Genomic DNA, 23,698 nt, shown 5'->3' with positions numbered 1-23,698 from the left:
GACTCATGGCCACTGCTGCCCCCTCCCCGGCTGCCCCGGGAGGGTGGGGCTTGTCCCCTTCATCGCTGTGAGCGCTGCTCCCCACGGCCCCCCCTCTGCTCAAGCCCACGCACCAGGCCTCCCGGTGGGCAGGGCCCGTGGGTAGGGACCAGGCCTCTGCCGCTCAGCCGCCCCGCCCCCCAGGTCCACGACTACCTTCGGAGCAAGCTCTGCTCCCTGTACGAGAGCGACTGCATCTTTGACAAGTTCGAGTGCGCCTGGAACGGCAGCGACAGGTGAGCTGGGCCCTTGCCCCGCCCACAGACTTGGTTGGCACGTGGGGGGCGCCTTCCGTGCCCACCGGCTCACGGGACCCCAGGACAGGGCTCCTCGGGTTGTTTGAGCTGCATTCCTGATGCGTTTGGGGCGCCCTGCCCCCCGTGAACCCGGGGGACGGGCCTGGGGTCCTGTTAACCTCACAGGCCAGGGCCGAGCCTCTCCCGGCCTGTGTTTGGGGTCCGTGGGCTCCGCGGCCACCGCGGCCACCGAGTGCCTGTCGTGCCCCCCATGCGGCCACCAGGGGGCGCACGCGGCCAGACAGTGCGGCCCCGGGGGTTGGGCCTTAGCCTCTGCCTTCCACCTCTGCCGGTACCAACTCCAGGAAGCCTTCCGGGCCTTTCCGCCAGCACCGCAGCCTCTTGGGCTTCTCTCCTCTTGGTCCTGGAGGCACATTTCCTCCTGTGTCTGCCTTGTTTGCCTCCCCAGACGGAGGGAGGGAGTAACCCCCGGAGGAGGGGCTGGGACCCTCGTCCAAGCCCGAGCCCTTACCCAGAGCCTCAGGAGGGGGCAGCCAGGGCCGTCCAGGTTCTCAGAAGGCAGAGTCCGCCCCTCCCCTCCCCGGCCTCCAGCTCGCCGTGTCTGTGGTTGGGAGTCGAGAGACTGACAGGCTCCGGCGTCTGCAGTCCAGGAGCCCAGGGCCAAGGCGGACGGGGGGGGGCGGGGGGACATCAGGAGGACCCCGCTAGCCCATCCAGCACGGGGGTCCCTCATGCCCGCGGGGGAGGGGGCTCCGGCCTTTGCCCCTTCCGTGTCACTGTCTTTGCGACAAGGGCCTCTTCTGGGCAATGAGAGTCTGGAGGCAGACCTGCAGGATGGAGCGGAACAGAGCCAGAAAGCATGGGGGGAACTCTCCCCCCATCCCCTCCCCCCGTCCCTGCAGCTACACAGATCTCAGTGGGCTCCCCCGCTGCCTGTGGCCCCCGAGAAGGAGCCCCTTGCCCGTTGCTTTGGCCCGTGCAGCGGCAGAGCCCTGTCCTGCCCCGCCAGAACTCGTGAGGTGCCGACGGCCTTTCTCGCATCCGCCGCCATGTGTCTCTCCGTTCACTCACGTCCCCTTCCACCCATCCCTCCGTCCGTGCGTCCACCCCTCTGTGAGTCCGTCCACCCCCCGTCCACTCACCTCCCCACCCACCGTTTATCCGCCCATTCACCCACTCGTTTGTCCAGCCGTCTGCCCGTCCGTCCTTGGGTCAGTGCAGGTAGCGTGCTCACGTCCAGCAGTGAGGGAGACGCTCCTGCCCTCGGTGCCCGTCTAACAGCACCGGGTCAGCGGGCGTGGGCGCAGCCCCTCCCCCGGGCTGCCGCTGGGGGCCTCGCGTCCGCCCCAAGGCTCGCCCATCTCAGGCCGGCCCGGGGCCGTGGAGGTGGGGAAGAGGCAGGCCCCGCCCCTGCCCAGGCACAGGGGACACGCAGGCGACACCCACCACCCCTCCCGGCCCCCTCCACCCCCGCTCCCCGCCTGCGTGGGGTGGGGGGGGGAGAACCCAGGACAGGGCCCGCCTGCTCCATGGCTCCCGCAGAGTCCTCCCTCCATCTCGTCTCTCTTCTCCTGGTGCCTCAGTCTCCCCTCTCCTTTCCCTGGTAGGCCTAACCCTAAGGTCCGGGCGCCCCCTCCCACGTGGTGATGACCACGTGGGCGCGGGCGGGCGGGCGGGCGGCTCGGGGCCCATAGGTCAGCCACCAGGTAAGGCCGGCATCTTGCGTGGTTTTGCCCCGGGTGCGGGGCTGCGCGTGTGGACCCGAGGGGGAAAGAGCGGGGCCGAGCGCTTCTGGGGTTCTCAGCCCCCCCGCTGACGCCTGTCCCCCCCCCCCCCCCCCCCCACGCAGCGTCATCATGACCGGGGCTTACAACAACTTCTTCCGCATGTTCGACCGCAACACGAAGCGGGACGTGACGCTGGAGGCGTCTCGCGAGAGCAGCAAGCCGCGGGCGGTGCTCAAGCCGCGGCGCGTGTGCCTGGGCGGCAAGCGGCGGCGCGACGACATCAGCGTGGACAGCCTGGACTTCACCAAGAAGATCCTGCACACCGCCTGGCACCCCGCCGAGAACATCATCGCCATCGCCGCCACCAACAACCTCTACATCTTCCAGGACAAGGTCAACGCCGACGCGCACTAGGGGCCCCGCCGCCCGCCCCCCTCCTGGCCCCCGCCCGTGGGGGGGGGGACGCGGGGCGCCGCGGCCGCGGCTCGGAGACAGACGGACGCGGAGCCCCAGCCACAGACCATAAAACAGATGTGATTCGTGGGGCGCTCCGGCCGGGGTTCATTCGCGCGGGGGCGGGCGCGGACGGGGCGCGCTGGCCCGGTGTCGGCCGTCCTTCTGCAGTGGAGGACCCCCCCTCCGGTGGGGGCGGCTTCCTCCGGGGGTGGGGGTGGGGGTGCTCCCGGCTCTCCCTCCACGACGCCCCCTGCTCCCCGCTGCCGGCAGCCCGCCCCGCCCCGTGGGCACCTCGGGGAGCCAGGACCTTGCCCCAGGTGGGGGGCCCGTTCGCCTCCGCCACGAACACCGGCCGCTGCTGGGGTGCCGGGGTACGAATGAGCCTCTCCCCCTTTGTGCGCTCGAGGAGAACCAGGCTCACGGCGGGCCGCGTCTGCCCACGGGCCCTTCTCCAGCCCGGCGACACGGCCTCCGTGCCGAGGGAAGAAGGTTCTGGAAGGGAAACGTCTCTCCGTTGTGCAAAGCAGGACCCGGCCCGTGCCCGGCCCCAGCGGCTCCCCACCCGCGCGCGCGTCTGCGTCGGGGGACACGGCCTTGGGGGGGGGGGGACACCTTGGACCACCCCGCGGGGAACGGCCGCGACTGAGATTCCACCCCCGGCTCCTTCGTGTGGAAAAGCACAACGCGCATGCGCCCTGGCTCCCGGCGGCTGCCCATTACACGCAGGGGCCCTCGGCTTTCCTGCCCCCCCCCCTCTCTATTTTCTGTTTTTTAAATCAACATGAATGAAGAATGTTTGTTTCTCTATCACTGTAAAACCCAGGTGACCTGGACAGTATTCCGTGTACATAGCTACCCGAATTCCATTTAATAAGCGAAGGGTCGCTTGGCCGGGCCCCCTTCCCAGCCCCCTCGGTAAAGAGGTGCGAGAATGCGGTAAGTCACACAGCGGTCCTGTCGAGGCCAAACCCCCGGCGAGGGCCTTACACAGCAGCCCGGGCGTCCGGCACGACGTGACCTTCCCCTGTGTGACTCGGACCGTGCGCGAGGGAGCCAGCCTCTCTCTGAGTCACGGGTGCGAGTGAACACCGACTGTATTCCGAGGGCAAGTCCTACGAGAGCCGCACAAGTGGGAGGATCTTCTTCTGTGTCAAACTTGGGGTACCAGACCCAAAGGGGGGAAAAGAGAACCGACGCGAAAGGATCTTCTCAGAAGGCGAGGTTGGCTGCATTCCTGCGCGAAGCACGCCTGGTCACAGATGGGGGGGGGGGGGAGAGAGCTGGGGAGGGGGCGTGGGGCGGACGGGCGGACCCGAACCCGGGTCACAGAAGGTGTCTTGGCTGAGCGTCCTCGGCGTCAGGGTGTTGGCAGAGTCGATGTGGCATTGTTGGGGTCGGGGTGGTTCTCGCGTGGCTGTACCCCGAGGACGGGGCCCCCCCCGGGGTGGTGGGGTGGGGGACACGGAGGTGTCGTCGGGCCCTGATTGTCTCCAACTCTGTAACTCATAGGTGCATTCTTTCTTTGGTGTCTCACAAACTATCCAATTGTTGAAAAAGAATTATAAATATGTGAATACCAGCTTTTTCCAATAAAATAACAAACGTGACATCTAGCGGAGGTTCCGGGTGCAGCCCGTGCTTGAGGGGCGGGGGCCGGGGCGGGGCCGGGCGGTGGGTGGGTGGGTGCGCGCAGGGGTGGCTTCGCCCGGGGCCGCGTCCCACCCCAGCCCCTCCTCCCCGTCGCGCCCCGGCAAGGCGTCCTGCAGCGCCCCCAGAAGCGGACGGCAGGGAAGAAAGGGCCACGGGCACCCGGACTCCGGAAGGGAGGGAAACCCCGGCCCCCCCGAGGGCTCACAGGAGCCGGGTGGTGGGGGGGGGAGGCTTTGTTCCCCCGGCCCCCCCACGCCGCCCGGAGCCGGAGCCCCACCTCTCTCCTTCCAGGCCTTTCGTGCTGGCGTCCAGCCGGCTGGAGGCCCGTGGGCAGGACACGGCCCCCCGGGAGAAGGCCCCCGGCTCGCCTCCGTGAGCCACGCGTGCTCTCCCGGGGGTGGGGTTGGAACTCAGACGGTGCCGTGATCGGGACGGGGAGGGAGAGGGCGGCCGCGGCCATCAAGTACACCCGGGCCGGCAGTGACGGCCCCAGCTGGGAGCCGTTACCAAGATGGGGGGGGGCACCCCAGACCACTCAGGCCCTCTAAGGTGGAGACCAGAGAGGCCCGGGGCCGGGGGGGGGGCTGGAGGGGCCCCAGTGGCTCCGCAGGGGGACAGGCCCCAGGCCCCTCTAAACCTCGGAGCCCTTTTCTCGGCAATGGGCGTTTATGGGAACGGAGTCGTCGCACAGCTCAAGGGAGCGGCAAGGACGGATGGACACGCGCGTGGGTCCCCCCAAGGGTGGGCACGTGTGCTGCTGTCTCGGCGCTCGGGGCCCGTCAGCCCCCGTGGCGGCGACCCGGGACGGGCCCAGGCAGGCTAGGGGAGCGCGCGGAGGGGTGGCACACGACGGGGCGTCCGCCGTGACCCCGAGGGGTGGCTCCCGGGGCCCCATCCCGAGGGCGGCGACCGGGTCACCTCCGCCTTGGCCGACACAGGCGACCGCGCCAACCTTCAGCCCCGCGTCTGGGATCGAGAGTCCCGGCGGGAACCGAACCTCGGGACGAAGACGAAGGAAATCACAGCACGCGGGAAAGACCTGAAGACTCGAAGCTGGATGTGCTCCAGACCCAAGGACGCGGCAGCCGAGCCGCCGTCCGGCCCCGCCTCCCGGCTCCCGTGGGTGGAGGAACCACGGACGAGGCCTGGCCACCCGGTCTCCCCTCCCCCGACACAGCAGGGCGTCCGTGAACCTCCGAGATCGTAGGCCCCGGGCGCCCTGGACTCCGCCATCTTGCTATGGCCGAGGGCCTGAGGCGGGGGCCTTTGGTTCTTTATAGAGAAAAGCTCACTGGGAGGCCACAAGCCCTGGGGTCCCTTTAGGGCCACCGTGCAGCACATACTAGGAGAGAGAGAGAGAGAGAGAGAGAGAGAGAGAGAGAGAGAGAGGAGAGAGAGAGAGAGAGAGAGAGAGAGAGAGAGAGAGAGAGAGGAGGGAGTGCCTGTCTCCAGCTTCCTCACTGGAGTGGAAGGCGGGGAGTGTTGGGGAGCGTCTGTCTCCCCGCTGAGGTTCACCCACTCGGGGAGCCTCCAGAGCCGTTTCCTAGCAACCGAGAAGCTTCCAGAGGCTGACAGGATGGCTCAGGTGGGGGGGGGCTCCTTTGGAAACACAGAGCACGACCACTCACCGCCACCGGGACGCCGTCAGCATTAGCATGGCCCACGCGCGCGGGCGACGGGCTCCGCCGAGAAGGGCCGTGGGGAGGAACCCCGTGGGCGCCTCCGTGACATCGACGCCCCCCCCCAAAAGTCCCAAATAGAAACCGATAGGGCTGTGAGGAGAGAGTTCTTCACGTCACAGGCCGACCCGGGCACGGGCGGCCGAGCCGGCTTCCCCGGGGAGACCCGCCCGCCGTGACCTCCGCCGCACGCCCGATGCCCGGCCCGGGGTCCCTCGGCCCGGCACCTCCCGCGTGGGCGCCCGGGGCCGCGGCCTCGCTGGGGGCCTCCGTGCCCATCTGCACCCACACCCGTGGGCCGTGACCCACCCTCGCGGGGCGGGAGCCTCTCGCACAGGCCCGGCGCCCCGGGAGGGCAGTGCTATCCATGGCCTGCAGGGCGAGGGGCCTCGGGGAGGAGGAGGGGGGCAGGACGGGAGTGACGTGGGCATCTGGGCTTCATGGAGCCCCCCCCCCCCGAGCGCACAGCAGGGGCTGCGGGAATTGACGAGAAGCGGGAGAGCTCGGCATCGCCGCCTCCACTTGGTTTTGTTGTCCAGTCCTGGGGCTTGAACTCGGGGCCTGAGCACTGTCCCTGGCTTCTTTGTGCTCAAGGCTAGCACACCGCGACGTCTGGCGTTTTCTATCTATGTGGTGCCGGGGAACCGAACCCAAGGCTTCATGTATACGAGGCGAGCGCTCCAGCACTAGGCCGCATTCCCAGCCTGCCTCCACTTTGTATGGGACTTCGTTCTAGGCCATTCCTCTGCCTGGGCCTCAGAATCCAGGAGGGACAGACAGGCCTGAAAGGAACAGCTCTGTCTGGAGGTCAACTCGCCATCAGGGACAAAGGCCGAGCAGAAGCCGGGGGGCTCCAGAGGGCCCCCCCACAGGCCTCCGGGGCCCACAGAGGATGTGGGTGGGGCAGGGGTCTGGGGTCCTGACTGGGCCGACCTTCGCCTCAAATGGAGCCAGGTCTCCCGTGGCGGGGAGGTGGGGGTGGGGGCAATCACCATAAAGGAGCACAGTCCATGTTCAACTGAGCAGCAGGGAGGGAGGAACGGGAGACCCACCCCAGGAGGCCCCTGAGGGACCCGGGGTGGGGGGGGGAGGGACCCGGAGGGCAACGAGGACCCCGGGCCCGGCGAGGGGGCAGCAGAGGGCAGGATGTCAGCCGGGACAGACCCGGTGGGGACCGGAGAGCGGGAGCCACGACCACGGGGACAGCTGCCGCTTCCTGGGGCAGCACGGGCACGGCGCTGGGACGGCGGCTGGCATCTGGGGTGGCCGGCGGTGTGGTCCCTGTCCAAGCTCTCCCTCCTCCCCGCCCTTGCCCAGGAACCTTCCAGATCTCTGTGCGTCAAGTGTCGGGGGCAAGTGACCCAACTTGAAAGGGTGCTCAGCAGTCCGTGTGAGCCTCAGGCGCAGGGCGCCCCCCCCCTTTGCCCTGGGACGTCCCCTGTCACGTGAGGGGGAGCAAGGCCAAGCAGGCTTTGGAGCCCTAGGAATTCTGACACCGCCCAGCCCAGCGGGGGAGCCGGGCCTCGGCCTGCACACCGCAGCCTGGGGGTGGGGGGAAAGGGGGGCGTCCGCCGTGCCAACCTCAGTTCAGAGCTCTCGTAACGTGAAGGGCACGTGTACTTCACCCACGTGCAGCCATCTGCTTACACACGCACGCATACCACACACAGCACACACACCGCACGCATGCACCCCCCCATACACACACACAAACATGTCTCTTAAAAACAACACCGAAGGCAGAGCAAGTTTCACCAAAGCTTTTTATCTGGGCTGCTTCCTGGCCTTGGCCTTGGCCTTGGGCCCTGGCAGGGGATGCGGACCCAGGCGGGGCGTCCCCAAACCGCCCAGCCACGGATGGACGGCCACGGGTCGGGCCCGGGGGCTCGAGCCACCTGCAGCTGCCGCCTTGGCCTCCGGGCCCGGGCGTGGGGCACTGGGCAGGGCGTGGGGCCCGGGGCAGGGCGCGGGGCACGGGGCAGGGCGCGGGGCACGGGGCACGGGGCGGTCCATAGCCCGGGAAGGCGGCCTGCTGGCAAGGCTCAGCGGCAACCCCATAAATAAGACGCCATCGAGTCACACAGACACGTGTTTAGTTCTTGAAAAAACAAAAATCCAACCGGGAAGGGAAGGGGGGGGCAGGGCGTGCTGGAGGGAGGGGGGAGGGGGGAGGGGAGGCCAGTGCCCCCCCCCCCAAAGTGCTCCCGGGGGCGGGCGGAAGCGGCGCGCGGTCTCCTCCCTCACGCGGCCGACAGGAAGGGGAAGAAGAAGAAGTCGAAGGCGAAGGCGAGGGCTCCGTGCACGGCGCCGCGCCAGTCCCGCTCCACCTTGACGTGGCGCCGGGCGGGCGCGGGGCGCGCCGGGCCGTCCAGGCAGCCGATGGCCTTGAGCTCGAACACCGGCCACTTGCTGCCCAGGCGGCCCTCCAGGATGGTGCTGAACTCGATGAGGCTGCCGTGCCGCAGGCCCAGCAGCACGTCCTTGAACTCGCTGCTGGCGCGCAGCACGATGTCCTTGGTGACGTCGTCGTCCTCGGGGCCGCGGGGGCCGTCGGGGCCGCCCCCCAGCGGCATGCCCACCGTGATCTCGAACTTGTAGCGGTCGAACCTCTTGATGTGGCAGGGGTGCTTGGCCAGCTGCTTGAGGCGGCAGAGCTCGCGCTCGGCCGTGGGCGCGGGGGGCGCGGCGGGCGCGGGGGGCGCGGGGGGCGCGGGGGCCGGGGCCGCACGCCGGGTAGGCCTCGCCGTACAGGCAGCGCATCCAGTCGCCCACGAAGAAGGGCAGCATGTTGATGGCCGACTCGGCGCTGTTGTCGATGTCGGTCACCCGCACGTACTTGAAGCGGCCCGTCCACGTGACCCGGTGGCCCTCCAGGTGGCTGCAGAGGATCTGCGTGCGCGCCATGTTGGTCTCCTTCCAGGCCCGCGGGCCGCACAGGAAGCTGTACTGCGGCCAGCTCAGCGTGGAGTTGTACACCTTCATGCCCTCCGAGCGGTACACGTAGAACCAGCAGAAGAGCACGACGGCCGACAGCCACACCAGGATGAGCTTCACCACGGAGCTGCGCGACAGCGAGCGGGCCACGCCCGCGCCGACGCGCCGGCCCGGCTCCAGCCGCGCAGCAGCAGGGGCACGGAGCACAGGGCCGCGCTCGCCACCACCGTGCCCGGGTCCAGGGACACGAGCCACCGGGCCGCCTGCACCGCGCCCACGAGCGTGAGGCCCGCCACCAGCACGGGCAGCGCGAACAGGAAGAGCAGGTAGCCGACGGACGCGCGGACCAGGCCCAGGCCGCTGGACTCGAGCAGGAGGACCACGGCCAGCTCGCACCACATGAAGCACACCAGGTAGGGCACGAGGTAGCAGTAGGTGCCCTTGAAGCCGCGCAGCTGCGCCATGCGGAAGAGGAGGTACAGCAGGTAGACGTAGAGGAGCAGGGGCACGCTGACGTTCAGGACCACCAGGCGGCCCACGGGCACGGTGCAGAGGGGCCGGCCCAGCGCCTTCAGGAAGTGCCCGTCGGCGGGCACGGAGGGCAGCAGGGACAGCAGCCCGGCGGCCACCTCGGTGAGCAGGGCCCGCCGCGCGTGGGGCTCGGCGCAGCTGCTCAGGCTCATGTAGCTGGTGACGGTGAAGAAGACGGCGACCACGGCCAGCTCCGAGCAGGGGATGCAGTCCTTGCTGGCCAGGGGGAAGGAGAAGATGACGAAGGCGACCGAGAGCAGGAAGTGGGCGTAGGGCTCCAGGTGGTTCCAGCCGAAGTTCACCTCGGCCTGCTCCACGTCCAGGTTGGGCTCGAAGCGCAGCAGCAGCTCGGTGAGCGAGCGGAAGTTCTCCCAGGCCTTGCTGTCCTGGAAGACCTTGAGCGTGCAGATCACCATGGACACGAAGGACAGGTAGAAGACCACCAGGGGGATGAAGAAGGCGAAGAAGTCGACCGTCAGGTTGCTGATGATGAAGAAGAAGACCAGCGCGTTGATGTGGTGGGTGGGCACGATGGTGGACAGCCAGTGCATCCCCGCCTTGGACGCCAGCTCGATCAGGTACTCCTTGATCTCCATGATGGCGTGCAGGGGGTACTTCATCACCTGCGGGACACGGTCACCCGAGCCACTGGTGGGGGGCTCCCCCCGGCACCCCGCCCGCCCCCTGCGCCGCCGCCCCGCGCTGGCCTGTCCCGACAGGTCTCCTCTCTGACGTGCCTTCCCCCTGGCCGGGCGCCCACACGGCTGCGCCGCGTCCACTCAGGATGACAGGGACAGATGCCCCCGGGCACGGGGACGGGGGCCAACGGGCCCGGCACGCCCACACCCCGCGTGCACCCAGCGGCCGCCGCTCGCCTGGGCGGCCGTCCGCGCTCACCTGCCCACCACCAGCGAGCGCGCGGGCAGCGCCCTCCGGCAGGCGCCCGGGGGCCCCGACTCCCCCCGACGCGGGCACCGCGGCACTGCTGACGCTTTCAGAGAGCAGACGGGCACTGAAAACCAACCCAGGCCACGTTTTCCCTGAAGGAGTCCCGTTGGGGGCTGGGATGTAGCTCAGTGGCAAAGCGCTTGCCTAGCAAGTGCGACATCCTGGGTTCGATCCCCAGTACCAAGAAAGAAAATTCCAAAAAAAAAAAAAAAAAAAGAATATTGGGCTGGGATGTAGCTCAGTGGCAAAATGCTTGCAAGTGCAACGTCCTGGGTTCGATCCCCACTACCAAAAAAGAAAACACACACACACACAAAATACAGTTAAAGGAGCCCCGTTGGGACGAGGCCAGGCTACCAGCCAAACCCAATAGGCCGGATGGTGCTCTCGGCCTGGACGGTGCTCCCGGCCCGCGGTGCCTGCCTCCCTCTGCACTGCCCCGCCTGCGGGGCGCCCTGCCCACGGCCCCCCGCTCATGACGAGCCTGGGCAGCCCCGAGGAGAGGCCCGCGGAACGTGGGGAGCTGGCGCAGGAGGAACGACTCACCACGCCAGGGCCCCACGCTCTGCTCCCCCGGGCTCACGCCGGGCCGTGGTCTGGCTCGGTGCTGCACAGCGCGGACCCCCGCTGACGGCCGGGACCTCGCTCCCGGGCCTGTGCCGGCCTGGGTCTGATGGACCACCTGCTCAAACCCATCTGGTCGCCCCTCTGCAGACCCTGGCGTACCCTCAGATGGCGGGGGGGGGGGGGCATGTCAAAGCCAACCCCAAGGGCCGGACTGAGGCGGGCCTACGAGAGCCCCGGCCCTGTGGCGAAGCCCGCGGCCCTGGGTTGGGTGGGGTGCATTCCTGCTTCCGGCTCCCTCCTGCCGTCCACGCCTAGGTGTGTCAGCACCGCCGGCCGGTGCCTGCCCTCCCTCTCCCACCGCCCCCCACCCCGTCTCCCCCGATGCCCATCAGATCCAGCAACCAGACCCACGGCGGGCCCACGGCAGCCTCCAGCACCCCAGCGTGTGTGTGAGGGAGGGTCCCCAGGACCGAAGGCCCTCCTGGGGTGCACGGGGCCCTCTGCGCCCGCCTGCTGGACGCGGCCCTGACCGTAAGGACCGCTTCCTCTGCGGACTCGGGCCCCCGGGGGGCCGCAGGGGCAGGCGGCCCCGGCCCAGCATGCGTCCGTGAGTCCGTGACAGCGTGGAGGGGACCGGGAGGGGGGCGGGGGGGGCCGGGCCGCCGGCGGGGCGCCCACCTTCCGGCGCAGCGGCAGGTCCTCGGGGCTCTTGCCGGCCAGCTCGTCGTCCTCGTCCTCGTCGTCCTGGAGGAACAGGTTGGTGGGGATGATGCCCCTGGCGTACTTCTTGGTGATCTCCACGAAGTCGTCCAGGGCGATGTAGTTCTTGGCTAGAGCACAGGAACACGGCGTCGGCCAGCGCCCCCCCAGCCCGGCCGCGGCGGCCCGCCGGCCTCGGTGATGGGCGTGGCGTCTCGGTGCTCCCCGGCCCCCACCCCCCTCCCTCCGCATCCCGGTGCCCGGGAGGCTGGCGCCCCTTCACCCCCCGGAGCCGGGCGGCACGAGACTGGAGATCCTGGGGTGCGGGGGTGCCGGCGGGCGGGGAGCAGACGCCAGGCCGGGGCGGGCTCGGTGATGGGGGCGCACGGCAGAACCGGCGGCCGTACTCACACTCGCTGCTGACCAGGCGCTCCAGCATCCGCCGCTGTCTCTGCAGGGACTTGGGGACGGGCCCCGGCTGGGCCCCTCCATCTGCAGGGGACAGCGGGGCCAGAGTCAGGGCTGGCCGGTCCCCCGCGGCCCGCCGGATGCCGCTCCTGGGCCGTCCCCGGGCCCACGGGCAGTGCCAGCACCGCAGCCTGTGCAGTCACCTCCACGAGCCCCGTGACGCGCACAGCCCGCCCCCCGGGGGCAGTCACTGGGGTCTCGGCCTGTGACCTGCGCCCCCACGGGCCAGCATCATCTACCGACATCAAGAGGACAGCCAGCCTCCGGGGCTCGCACCCATAACCCTGGCAGCTCGGGAGGCTGAGATCCGAGGATCAGAGTCCAAGGCCAGCCCAGGCAGGAAAGGCTGAGACTCCTACCCTCGGGTAACTACCAAGACTTCAGAAGGGGACCTACGGCTCACGTGGCAGAGCGCTGGCCGTGAGCAAAAGAGGCTCAGGAACAGTGCCTAGGCCCTGAGTTCAAGCCCCAGCATTCATTAGCCCCGGAGCGAGAGGGAGAGAGACGACAGCCCGCTCTCCTGGGGTGAGAGGAAAGCCCCGGTCGCCCTTTGTGTCCCTGGATCTGGGTCCAGACTAGTTTAGTGAAGGAACAAAGACCCAAGCCACGCTCTGTGCGGTCCGCCACCGCCGAGCGCGGAGCCCCGGTTCCCCCGCCGGCACAGGGCGGGCGTCCTCCCTCCCGAGGGGCCTGGCCGGGCGGGGCGGCGCACCTTGCGCGTTGACCTGGCCCACGTTCTCCAGCAGCTCCGACACGGCCACCTGCTTCTTCTTCTTGGGGTTGAGCTTCCAGTACATGACCAGCGCGGCCTTGCGCACGGCGCGCTCCAGGTCCGTCTCCGAGGACAGCTGCTTCACCTCCGCCTCGTTCTCCGAAGTGATGCCTGCGACACAGCGGCGTCGGGCCGGCCCGCGTCCCCCCCCCCCGCCCCCCCACCCCACGCAAGGGCAGGCGCCCCATGGCGCGGGCCTCGGCGGACCCACCTTTCCTGTCCGCCAGGCAGCGGCGCAGCAGCTTGACGGCCTCGCGCCGGCCCTGCTTGGCCGCCAGGAGGAGCCAGTCCACCGCGCTGCAGCTGTTGAGCTCCTCGTCCGCGCGGCTGGCCAGCCGCAGGTAGTGTTTGGCCACCTGCAAGGCAGACACGGCCCCCCCTCTGGCTCCACACCCTGCCCGCCCGCTCGCCCCCCCCACCCCGGCCCACGGTGCCGGCACCCCCGCGGACGGCGGGGGAAGCGCTGGCCCGGGGACTGTCGTATGTTGTTGTTTACAACAACTTTCTCCTGCAATGGACCCCTGCTCACCGGGCTCTGCTCGCTGGCGGCTGGTAGCCGCCCTCCCTCGCCCCCCCGCCCCCCGAGACGAGCGCAGGGTGGCCCCCACACAGCCCCAGCTCCAAACGCCTGGGCCTCTCCCCGCACGGGGGAGCGGGGTCCCCGGCTGGAGGCACGGCAGGGTGGTCAGCCGTCGCTGCTGGGGCGGGGCTGCGGGCAGCGGCTGGCCGGAGCGCTCCCCTCGGGCACCGCAGAGGCGGGGGGTGTGAGGAGAGGCGGCGTGGCCTGGTGTGGGCAGCAGAGGGGAGGGGCGGGGCAGGTGCCCCACGGGGAATGTACACACGGGGGGGGGGGGGCAAGCGTGACCACTGCGGACAGCCGAGCGGGGAGGACACCCACGGCGGGGCCCCACCAGACCGGGGAGGGGGCCGCGCACGGCAGGGGCCGCGGGGGCCGGGGCTCGGGGGAGGAGGAAGCAGGACCATCCGGGGAGCGGGTACAGCGCAGGGGCCGCGTCCATCTGTGGGGCGCAGCTGTCCCCTGCGGGCTGCGGGACAGGGCCAGGCCCGCGGCGCCGGGAGCCGTCCTGACCCCCACCACGCTCCTCACCTCCGTCTGCGCCTTGGGGTCCCCGGCCCTTGGCCTTCTCCAGGAGGTGCTCAAACGGGATTTCCATGTCTCCCTTCCCAGGCCCTGCAAGGTGGGGAGGACAAGCAGAGTGCCACGGAGCCAGGCCCTGCCACCTGTCAGTGGGGGGGAGGGGAGGGGATAAAGCAAGCCCTGCCACCTGTTGGGGATGGGGGGGAACGACAAAGCCAGGCCCTGTCACCTGTCAGGGCGAGCTTTGGGAGGCCTTGTGCTGACCCCACTTTCACAGCCCAGCAGGAGCAGGGGGACCCCCCCACAGAACAGCGCCCATCCCCAGATTCTACAGCCCTGAGCAGGGTCAGCAGACCCTCCCCGCCCCCACCCTCGAGCAGCACAGACTTGAGCCACCGCCCCACCTGACACAGCTCCCACACCACGCCCCCCATGGCTCCCCGTGGCAGGTGGGGGCTCCTGACACCCGCGCTGCCGCCAGGGCCCGCCCGCCCTCCACGCCCTCCACGCCCTCCACGCGGCAGGGGCTGAGGAGAAACGCGCACTTCCGTCCCCACGCTCCTGGGGATGGGCAGACAGAGGCCGGAGCCCCGATGCCAATCACGCCGCGCTCGGCCCCCCGACGCCGTCCTCGGGGGCTCTCCCAGCCCGGCTCCGTGCCAGGCCCGGTCGGCTCTGCGGGCCACCGCCCGGCTCCTGCCTCGGCACTGGGATGCCAGGGCCAAAGGCGGAGACGGGGGAGGCCAGGAGAGGCTCGGGCCGGGGCCACGGTGCCCTCTCTGGGGAGGCAGGAGCCTCGATCGTGGAGACACACCTATCTACAACCAGCCAGGTGCCGGGCTCACGCCGCAGACCGACCCTGGGGTTCGTGTGTGAGAAGAAACCCACGCGCAGCTCACAGGCAAACGCCGGCGCGTGTACTGTCGGGGGTCCAGGAGCCACCTGCGGGACCGGTGCGCCACTGCGGACGTGCTTTGCACACTGCTTGCTATCTGGAGCCCCGCGTCGCACCTCCTCCTGGCAGCTCTGTGGTCAACACGCTACCCAGCACGCCCCCGACCACAGCACTCAGGTATTGGGGGGCTTGGACTCCGGGCCTGGGGTGCTATCCATTAGCTTTTTTGTTCAAGGCTGGTGCTCAACCAGCGAGCCACAGCTGCACTTGTAGCTCTTTTGGTAGTCAACTGGAGATAAGAACCTCACAGGCTTTCCTACCTGGCTGGCGCTGAGCCCCAATCCTCGGGTGTCAGCCTTCTGAGAAGCTCGGGTTACAGGCATGAGCCCCTGGCACCCAGGAGAAACGCTCTGCCTCCCTAGGCTGAGTGTGGCATGCCTTCCCTGCGCACAGGGTGGAGGCAGAGTGGAGGGGGGGGAAGGGGTCTCTCTCCATGACAGCATGTGGATTCCTGGATCCAGCCTTGCCTGAAGCCAGCCAACTACTCTAGATTCTTCACAGGTGTTCCGGGTCCCTTACAGCCCCCTGCCACGCACACGGCTCACGTCAGTGTGCACCTGGCTCCTGTCCTTTGTGACGGCGAGAGACCTACTCGGAGGCATTGAGAATCCAGCAGTAAGGGGAACTTGGGGACTGAGCAGACCTCACCCGTGAAGCCTGTGGTGGAGCCCGACCCCGCCCGATCTGCCCCGCCCTGCGATGCCCCTCCCCCGCCCCACCCGGCGCAGGTGCCGGAAGCTCCCGGACACCAGCCTGCCAGGCCGCGGCCGGCCAGCACCCCACCCAGCTGTCCACCGCGCCCGATCTGTCCTTCACTTCTGAAAGTCTGCCAAGCACCCTCAGAAGACCACGGCGATAAACACGGATGAATATGACGTAACCTCCAGGCTCCGATGTCTGGCGGCCACCCACAACTTCTCCTTTCCAGAGACACGCCCCTCCTTCACCCCCCCCCCCCCGCCGCCCCCCCCCGCCCCCGGGCTTCCAGCGTTTCCGTCCCTCGCATGACACCCACTCTGCGGGGCCTCCGTGAGCACGCCACGTCATCCGTGCCCAGGGCTTGGGCCCACGGCCCCCCATGTCAGGGCCCCCCCACCCCCACCCCACCCCGCTCTGTGGGAAGAGGAACGGGACCAGCAGGAAGGAGCGGGGCCGGGGCGGTAACCAAGCACCTACGCTCTAAGCACCTTGTATGCAAGCGTGACAATGTCATAAGGAAACCGCTTACTTTGTACAACTGATGTAAACTACTAATATGAAAGAAAAAGATCGAAAACCAGTATATACTGTCTCCAGAAAAAGAAAGGCTGTCCTGCCAGCCTCCATCTTCCCAATGGCTGCTCTGTGGGCAGGAACGGAGCCAAGAGGACAGACAGGACGGGGCCCGGGGGCCCCCCCGTGCTGCGCGGCCCACCGTGGGGCTGGACGCTTACGGGAGGGGGCGTGGGGGACCGCCACCCTGCCCCCGTCCCCTGCACCCAGACTCAGAGAGCGGACAGGAGTGGGAGCCGCAGGCCCAGGCCCCGGGTCAGGACTCGGCCTCTGAGGACAGCGAGCCGTCCACCCAGGCGTCTCAAGGTCGTGAAGACGCAGAGGCGGGGAGAGCGTGGGAGCGGAAGGCATTTCAGCAAGTGGGACAGGCCGGGCGGGCCGGGGACAGGGGCGCCCCCCCCCCCCACCGCGGGCAAAAGGGAAGCGGGAAGCAGAGCCGGCTTGGGGAACACGGGATGCACTCGGGGCGCAGGGGGGCCGCACGGTCCCCCCTGCACACGGGGAGAGGGGGCGGGGGAAAGGCACCGCGCAGGGGGTGGCCCCACGGCGGAGGACCAGGTGCTCTGAGCGGCAGGGGAGCCCCAGCTGGAGGCCAGAGGGCAGGGGGGGCTTACCGGCTCCCTCCGCGGCTTCTCCACTTCTGGCCTGAGGGCTGCGGGGTGCGGTGGGCACGGTGGGCGCGGAGGCTTCTCCAGTGCCCGGTCCGGAGCCGGCGCCGGCCCGGGGTGCTTCGTCCCCCTCCTGCTCCAAGGAGGCGGTGGCGTTGAGCCGGGCCCGAGCCTGGGGCTGCTGGGGGGCCGGCGGAGGCTCAGAGGGGCTCAGAGGCGGGGTGCCGGAGGCCATGCTGCCTGCGAGAAAGCAGAAGGCCAGGCTTCCGGGACCCGCCCCCTCTGGCTCTCAGGTTGGGGTGTCTTGCTCGCACGGAGCCGGCTCTGATGATGGAAAGTCAGCGCCACACGGTCCTGGCATCTCGGGCCGAGCCACACGCGGGGACGCGGGGACAGTCCTCGCAGGGCTGGCCCGGGCCGAGCACCGGGCGGAGCCTGGCTGAGGGAATGGACGCAGGCCCACAGCACACGGACCTCCGTGCACGGGCCCTCGGTGTGCTCTCAGCGGCTCCTGGTGATCCCAGCTAACGGGAGGCCAAGACCTGGCTGGGGGAGGCCGTGTGCCAGTAACTCTCACACACACACACACACACACACACTCACACTCACGTAGAAACAGGCACGAGGCCACAGGAAGGCCAGAGGCCCCCGAAGGGCCCCCCGCCTGGTACACTACTTGACCTTTAGTTGTCTGAACTGCACAGAATAAACTTTGTGTTATTGTAAGCCACCAATTTCCGGTGGTTTCTTTGGGGAGCTTTAGGAAAGGAATCTCCTGGTAGAGAGTAAAAGGTAAATCTATGTGAGCTGGGGGTTGGCGGGGGGGAGCCTAGCGCTGCTCACTGGCTATACACCCCCTCCTTCCCCCCCCCCCACCCCTAGAGTCCTCATCTCAAGTAGGAACACCCCTCCACCAAGTGACAGAACCAGAGGCCAGAGGCTGTGGGCTGCTAGGGGCCATGGCCTCAGCTCCAGGCCCTGAGCAAGGCCAGGGGGTCCCAGGGGGTCCTGGGTAGACGCTTCCAGAGACCACTGTCAACAGGGAAGCTGGGAACAGACCCAGACTATTGCCTTTTGGCTCCAGCCCCAGCCACAAAGGGTCCTGAAGATCAGATCTGTGTCCGGAGAGCAGTACAGATTTCCATCTGGACATTCCTCCGCGAGGGATGAGCTCTGGACGCAACTTCTGAACCTTTACTTTAAAACATGGCCTTAAGGTTGTTTCAAAACCAAAAGCATGACCGAGCCTCGTCTATGTGCTCGGAAGTCAGTGCCAGGATCCATCCCATCTCTTAGAGCGGGCTTCTGGAAAGAGCAAAGCAACCGCGGCAAACCTTGCCATCTAACCGCACGCATGGACTCAAGGGGCCTCCAGACCCAGGCAGGCCCACAGGAGGAGGGCGGGAAGGAGGGAGGACACCCAGGAGCTCCAAGACCCACACAGGCACGGGGGTACCCACACCAAGGTGGCACCTAGACCCCAGGGGGCCCCCCAGATCAAGAAGGCTCACACACCCAGGAGCTCTGCCTAGCTAAGGCAGAGAAAAGGCGGCCAGGTGGCTCGGCACCACAGCCGTGATAGCAGTCACCAGGAACCGCCTGAGACAGAGGGACGGCCGAGCCGGGCTCGCCTCCCCCTTGCTCCGCGGCTGCGGAATCAAGCTCCCCCCTCCAGTGGCAGCCAGCAGCCGCTGTCACTAAAGCCAAGGCCCGGTCCCTGTCACCATGAACAAGGGCTCTGCCCGCCTCTGCTGCTGCACACTTTCCTACTCGTCTGCCCTAGCAGGCGGGACACATCATCCTGTTATTCCAGCTCCAGCCCTCAGCCCATTTCACAGACCAGGAAGCAGGTCCGGGAAGACGGAGGAGACCTGCTCAGCTCGGGGTGCCAGGGCTGAAGTTCAAATCCACACCAAAGATCAAACCCCCAGCACGCTCAGAAAGAGACCCTCGGACCTCCCCACGCCCCCCCCAGATCCTTCACTCCCCACACGGGCCGTCAGGCTTGGCCCTGTGGGGTCCTCCTCCCAGGAGCCCCCACCCCATCCATCCAGAGCCGGGCAGCCCTGAGTCAGAGGTCCGCCAAGCCCCGGCAGGCCTTTCCCAGCAGCCTCTGCTGTGGCCTGGCTTCCGAACCTGCTCCCAGGTACATGCTGCTCCCAGGGCCTCTATCTTCAGCCCTCTCTCTGCTGGAGTGGGTAGGAAGGACGGCACCGGCCTGGCCAACAGGTACCATGCGGAGTGACTACTTAACCACCCCACCTCAGTTTCTCCATCTGTACAAGGGGGGGGGCAGGATACCTTCCATTCCATAGGTAGGTATGAAGGAAGAGAAAGCAATCTGAAGTTGAGGAGGTATCAAACCCTAAGTCATGACTCCTCATCAGGAGAAAATCACCGTCTGGGCTCAGACTCCAGAACACCATTGCGGTCAAAGGAAAACCTCTGGCTACGAAGACTGGGTGACGGCAGGAGGGTTCATTCTCAGGTCTCCAGAGGGCCAGCCGAGTCTCGTTTGGATCAAAGAGTTTGTCATTCCAAAACAAACAAACAGTTCCCGGCCCCGGTTGGCCACTGGGATGAGAAAGATGGGGAAAGAATGTATGCGGCGGGGACTGGCAGGGACTGGACGGGGCTGGCTCCCCTGTTCTCCGCTCAGGGATGCTGAGCCCGGAAGGCCAGAGCTGCACTTCGGGACACACAGTCAGGGCTTCGTGCTGGCAGGTGGGAGGCTTGGGAAAGCACAGCAGCCCGAGCGTGAGCGGTACGGCGAGTGACCTTCAGCAAGCAGCTCCCCAGGCCTGGCACCCTGACCACAGAGCAAGCCCTGTGCGTGCTGGCTTTGCCCTCAGGCCCACGAGGGCCACAGCGGAGACTTGGGACCTGTCACCGTATAAGATCCCGAAACACAGAGTGGCTGGCATTCTTTCCCTGTGAGCACCAGGGCATATTTTTATCCCACTGGAACACAAGTGCCAGCACCAAGGAGTTAGCTCGGCTGGGGAGCCGCCTCCCCTACAGAAAGCCACTGGTCCTCTCTTCCCTAGACCGTGTGGGGCCGGCCTCGAAGCCCATCCTCTCCCCCTCCGGGGTCCCCGTACGGGACACTGGGGGCTCACACGCAGGGCTGTCCCTCGTGGTGGCACCCTGCTGCGTGAGCGCACTGGCCAGGTGATGAACCCCTCAGCCCTCCACAGGGGCCACCATGCTCCCCGGTGTGGGCTCCTGGGGGAAGGGTTCCGTCACACTGCCGAGCAGGATTTAAAGCCAGGTACGGGATCATTACGGGCCCGTTTAGGATGAGAACAAAATGGATCTTCTGCAGCCAAGGATGGAAGCACGTGACTTCCTAAAATGTTAAGGCAGTCTCTGGGCAAGGACACAGGTGGCTTTATCCTATTCTTTTTTGAAAACACAGTTCCCTAATTTTCTTTAACGAACATACAATGTTTTAGGGAAAACATTGTTACTGTGGTGTGAGTGAGTGTGTGGGTGTGTGTGTGTGAGTGTGTGTGTGTGTGTGTTGTGTGATTAGACTCAGGGCCTAAGCATGGTTCTCAAGACAAGCGCTCTACCACTGGAGCCACCACTCCACTCCTTGCCTTTGGGTGGTTAATTGGGGGTGAGTCTCACAGACTTTTCTGCCCCGGCTGGCTCTGAACTGCGATCCTCAGATCTCAGCTTCCTTAGTAGCATAAACCACCAACTCATGCTACCAGAGTGTTATTATTTGGGGGAGAGGGAGAGGGAAGGTGGAGAAAAATGAGGGAGGGGTCACAAGTTTGACAAGAAATGTACTCACTGCCTTATGTATGTAACTGTAACCCCTCTGTGCATCACCTTGACAATAAAATTAAATTAAAAAAATAAACAATCTCATCCATGACTGAGCCCCAGAGAACTGGGCTCCATAGGTCACTAGCCTGGGGTGACTGGCCTGAACTGGCCTGGCCTCTGGCACAGGGCTAGGCCTCAAGACAAGGACACAAAGCCCTTGGTGGCTTCTAGGTACCTATTTTTGCCCAGAGTATTAAGAGCTAAACCAAGGAACATTCCAGCTCACCAATGTGGCAAGTTCAGAGACATAAAGCAGGGGATGAACTAGGAATGGCCTGTGCGTCGATCATGGACAGCTGTAGATTCCCATGCCTGGCACCGGCAGCAGGCACGGATGGACAGCCTGTCTCATGCCAGGACCTCCCTGCCCCAAAGAGGCTGTTCCAGGGCTAACCTTCGAGCAGCTCGGTCTAGACAGCAAGGCCAGCACCTCGGCACATAAACCATGGCGGCACAGCAGCACTCAACCCGGGAAGGCCTGACTGACCCTCGGGACAAGCGGGTGGGAGGGGGGAGGCTGGGTACCCAAAGAGGAGGCCCAGGACAGCAGCGAGCCAGCGGCGTGCCCGGCTAGGATGCGGCTGTGGGTGGGCACAGGAGGTGGAGAAGAGGCCTAGTGAGCGCGGGGCAGGTCCCCAGGTGAGGGGGTGGGCGAGGCCCCCGGGCCAGGGAGAGACGTTTCAAAGCCATCAGGGGACTGGAGAAGTGGCCCAGCCGTAGAGCGCCTGCCCAACACGTGTAAGCCCCCGAGTTCAAACCCCAGTATCTAAAAAAAGAATCATCAGAGCTGCTGGAGTCAGGATCAGACTGAGACTAGGGAGGAGGCACGAGAGGGGGGTCAGCCAGAGCAGGTGGGGAGACTGGAGGTCACCAAGTGGGGACGGGCTTGGGAGCGGGGGCTGCAGCTTGTTTGCTGAGTTGGTGGGTGGGATGCTCACTGTGACTCTGACTGTCGCCGTTTGGGTATTTGGCACAGCGTTGGCATGTCTGGGTCCCCAGCCCCAAGGGCTTGCCAGCTTGGCTGGGCAGGGACAGGGGAGGCCAGAGCTGGGGAGTCCTCTGTACTCTTCCACAGAGGGAAAGGTGACGAACAAAAGGAAACTGCTGTCTCCAGATCCCTGGCCAGACGCCCTCTGAGATCCTCAGTCCTGGGAGACAGAGGTAAACAGGTGGGTGGGGAGGGGCCCCACGCTGGGCTGTAATGAGCAGGCTACCAGGGCACAGCTCTGGGGTGCCGGAAGGGAAAAACCCTTACAATCAGGAAAGCCCTGGGCCAACTGCCAGGGATCATCGGGCGAGGGGAGGGGGCAGGGCAGCTGTGGCTGGGGGCGGGGCAGCCGATCTCACAACTGTGGGGTTTCAGGCCGGTGCCAAACCCACCTGGCCTCAATCCTCCCCTGTCAGATGGGCCTGTAATTCCTACCCTCCGTGGCTGCTGAGAGGGGTGGAGAAGGGAGTGGAGGGGGGGAGAGCCCCAAGAACTTCAAATGTTTGTGCGGTGGAATTTCATGAGATCAACTATGGGAAATGGGGTGAGAGGATGGCTTCATCACAGGCAGACTTGACCCAGAAGGGCTGAGTCAAACCTGCAGGATGCTTCCGGCTATCAGACCAGGGATGAGGGACACCCCCCCCCCCCCCCAGCACGGCCCTTACCAGAGCACGGTCACACCAGGGCCGGTGCAGGCCATAGCTTGAGGCGTCCAGGGGCTGCCACTGCCCACTTCCTGTAATAGGAGGAGCCCCAGGGGCCTAGCCGGCCCCCCACGACCCCCTAGCCCCCACTTGGGACTGGCCGGCCCCCAAGGACCCGCTAAGCCCCACCGGGGGCCAGTCGCCTTCCAGCGGCCCTGGGGACGCGCAGGGTCCCGCCCGGCCGGCTGCGGCTGGGGCATGACGGGGCAGGCCGGTGCGCTGGGCAGGGAGTGGGACTGGCCCTGGGGTCCGGGGGGGGGGGGGATCGCTGGGCCCCGGGCCGGGTTCCCCGCCCCGGCGGACCCTGGAGGGCGCCCGGGCCGGAGACCACTTCCCCGGGTCAGACGCCACCCGCCCCGGGAAAGGGGGGGGGTCGCCTCGGGCGTCGCGAACAGCGGGACCCCAGACCCTCCCACGTCCAGGAACTTACGGAGGACTTCGGGCCCGGTCACTTCTCAGATTGGAAGGGGAAACTGAGGCCCGCGGCGGGCGGCGCGCGCGCCCCCCGGGTCCCGCCCCGGCCCCAGCGCTGTCCCGGGACCACCTGCGAGAGGCCCCCGGCTCGAAAGCACTCAGCGGCCTGGAGGGCTCAGGGCGCCGCGACGGTGGCCAGGCCCGCCGCGGAGTCGCCGGGGAGCGGCCGGGAGAGCTGCGGCCGGCAGGGCGGGCGGAGCGCGCTGCCCCGGCCTCGGCGCGCGCGGCCCCGGGCGCCGGGGGGGGCGGGGCGGGCGGGGGCGGGGCCCCAGGACGTCCTCCAATCCCAGCTCGGCGCTGCGGACGCGGCGCCAGCTCGGCTGGAGGAGCGGCTAGCGCGCTTGCCAATCACGGAGTGCCCCAGCCAATCGGGATGCGCCCCGCCTGCCGAGGCGGGCTCTCTCCCCAGCGCAGCTCGGACGGGACGCAGGCGGGTCCCGGCGCCCAGAGCGAAAGTTTCCGAGTGGACTCGGGTGGGTCCCCGGCCGGGCTCCGCCCACTGGGCGTCCTGGGGCCGAGCGAGGCCTCGGCGGACGCCCGGTGCGTAACAGGTGTTGGGGACCTTGGGCCCGGCTCTCGGCCACCTTTCCCGGCCAGTCCCGCCCCGGGGTCCGCTCTCAGATTCGTTGAATTTGCGAATCAGTTCCCTGTGTGTGAAACCAGCAGCCCCGGCCCCAGCCCCGCGCTGCGCGGGCTCCCGGGGACCGCAGCCGGCACGGGTGGCTCACGATTGCAATCCCAGCTACTCAGCACCTGAGGATCGTGGTTCAAAGCCAGCCCAGGCAGGAAACTTCCAGAGACTCTCATCTCCACTTAGTCACCAAAAAGCCCAAAGTGGAGCTGCGGCTCAAGGAGGTAGAGCACTAACTAACCTTGGGGGGAGGGGGCGGGAAAGGAAAGTTCAGGGATCCCCCTAGGACCAGCACCGAGTTAATTAGTCCAAAAAATAAACATGTATGTGTATTCAAGACCAATTTAAAATGCAAATCAAGTGCAGCATCGCTTGCTTCCCGTGGGAGTCATTTAAGAGT

At 67.3% G+C, this 23,698-nt stretch overlaps 2 protein-coding genes across 2 annotated transcripts in view; one reads left to right on the top strand and one right to left on the bottom strand.

The window, feature by feature from the left end:
• Positions 1–3,733, top strand: part of Ppp2r2c (protein phosphatase 2 regulatory subunit Bgamma) — a 44,493-nt gene extending 40,760 nt beyond the window's left edge. The window contains 2 exon segments of the mRNA XM_048364140.1: positions 184–275; positions 2,146–3,733. Coding sequence (XP_048220097.1) covers positions 184–275; positions 2,146–2,437 — 384 coding nt within the window. The 3' untranslated portion in view covers positions 2,438–3,733.
• Positions 3,734–8,000: 4,267 nt separating this feature from the next.
• Wfs1 (wolframin ER transmembrane glycoprotein) lies at positions 8,001–22,742 on the bottom strand. Its single transcript, XM_048364450.1, is given in 11 exon segments — positions 8,001–8,483; positions 8,521–8,897; positions 8,900–9,896; positions 11,467–11,618; positions 11,899–11,979; positions 12,668–12,838; positions 12,939–13,083; positions 13,836–13,862; positions 13,864–13,919; positions 16,668–16,901; positions 22,624–22,742. Coding segments are annotated over 10 exon segments (2,670 nt in total). The 5' UTR covers positions 16,897–16,901; positions 22,624–22,742; the 3' UTR covers positions 8,001–8,048.
• Between the last annotated feature and the right edge of the window lie 956 nt (positions 22,743–23,698).

Source organism: Perognathus longimembris, chromosome 16 (assembly GCF_023159225.1).
Source record: "Perognathus longimembris pacificus isolate PPM17 chromosome 16, ASM2315922v1, whole genome shotgun sequence".
Taxonomy (NCBI): Eukaryota; Metazoa; Chordata; class Mammalia; order Rodentia; family Heteromyidae; genus Perognathus; species Perognathus longimembris.
The sequence above is the reverse complement of the archived record's forward strand: the minus strand, read 5'-3'. Positions and strand labels throughout refer to the sequence as shown.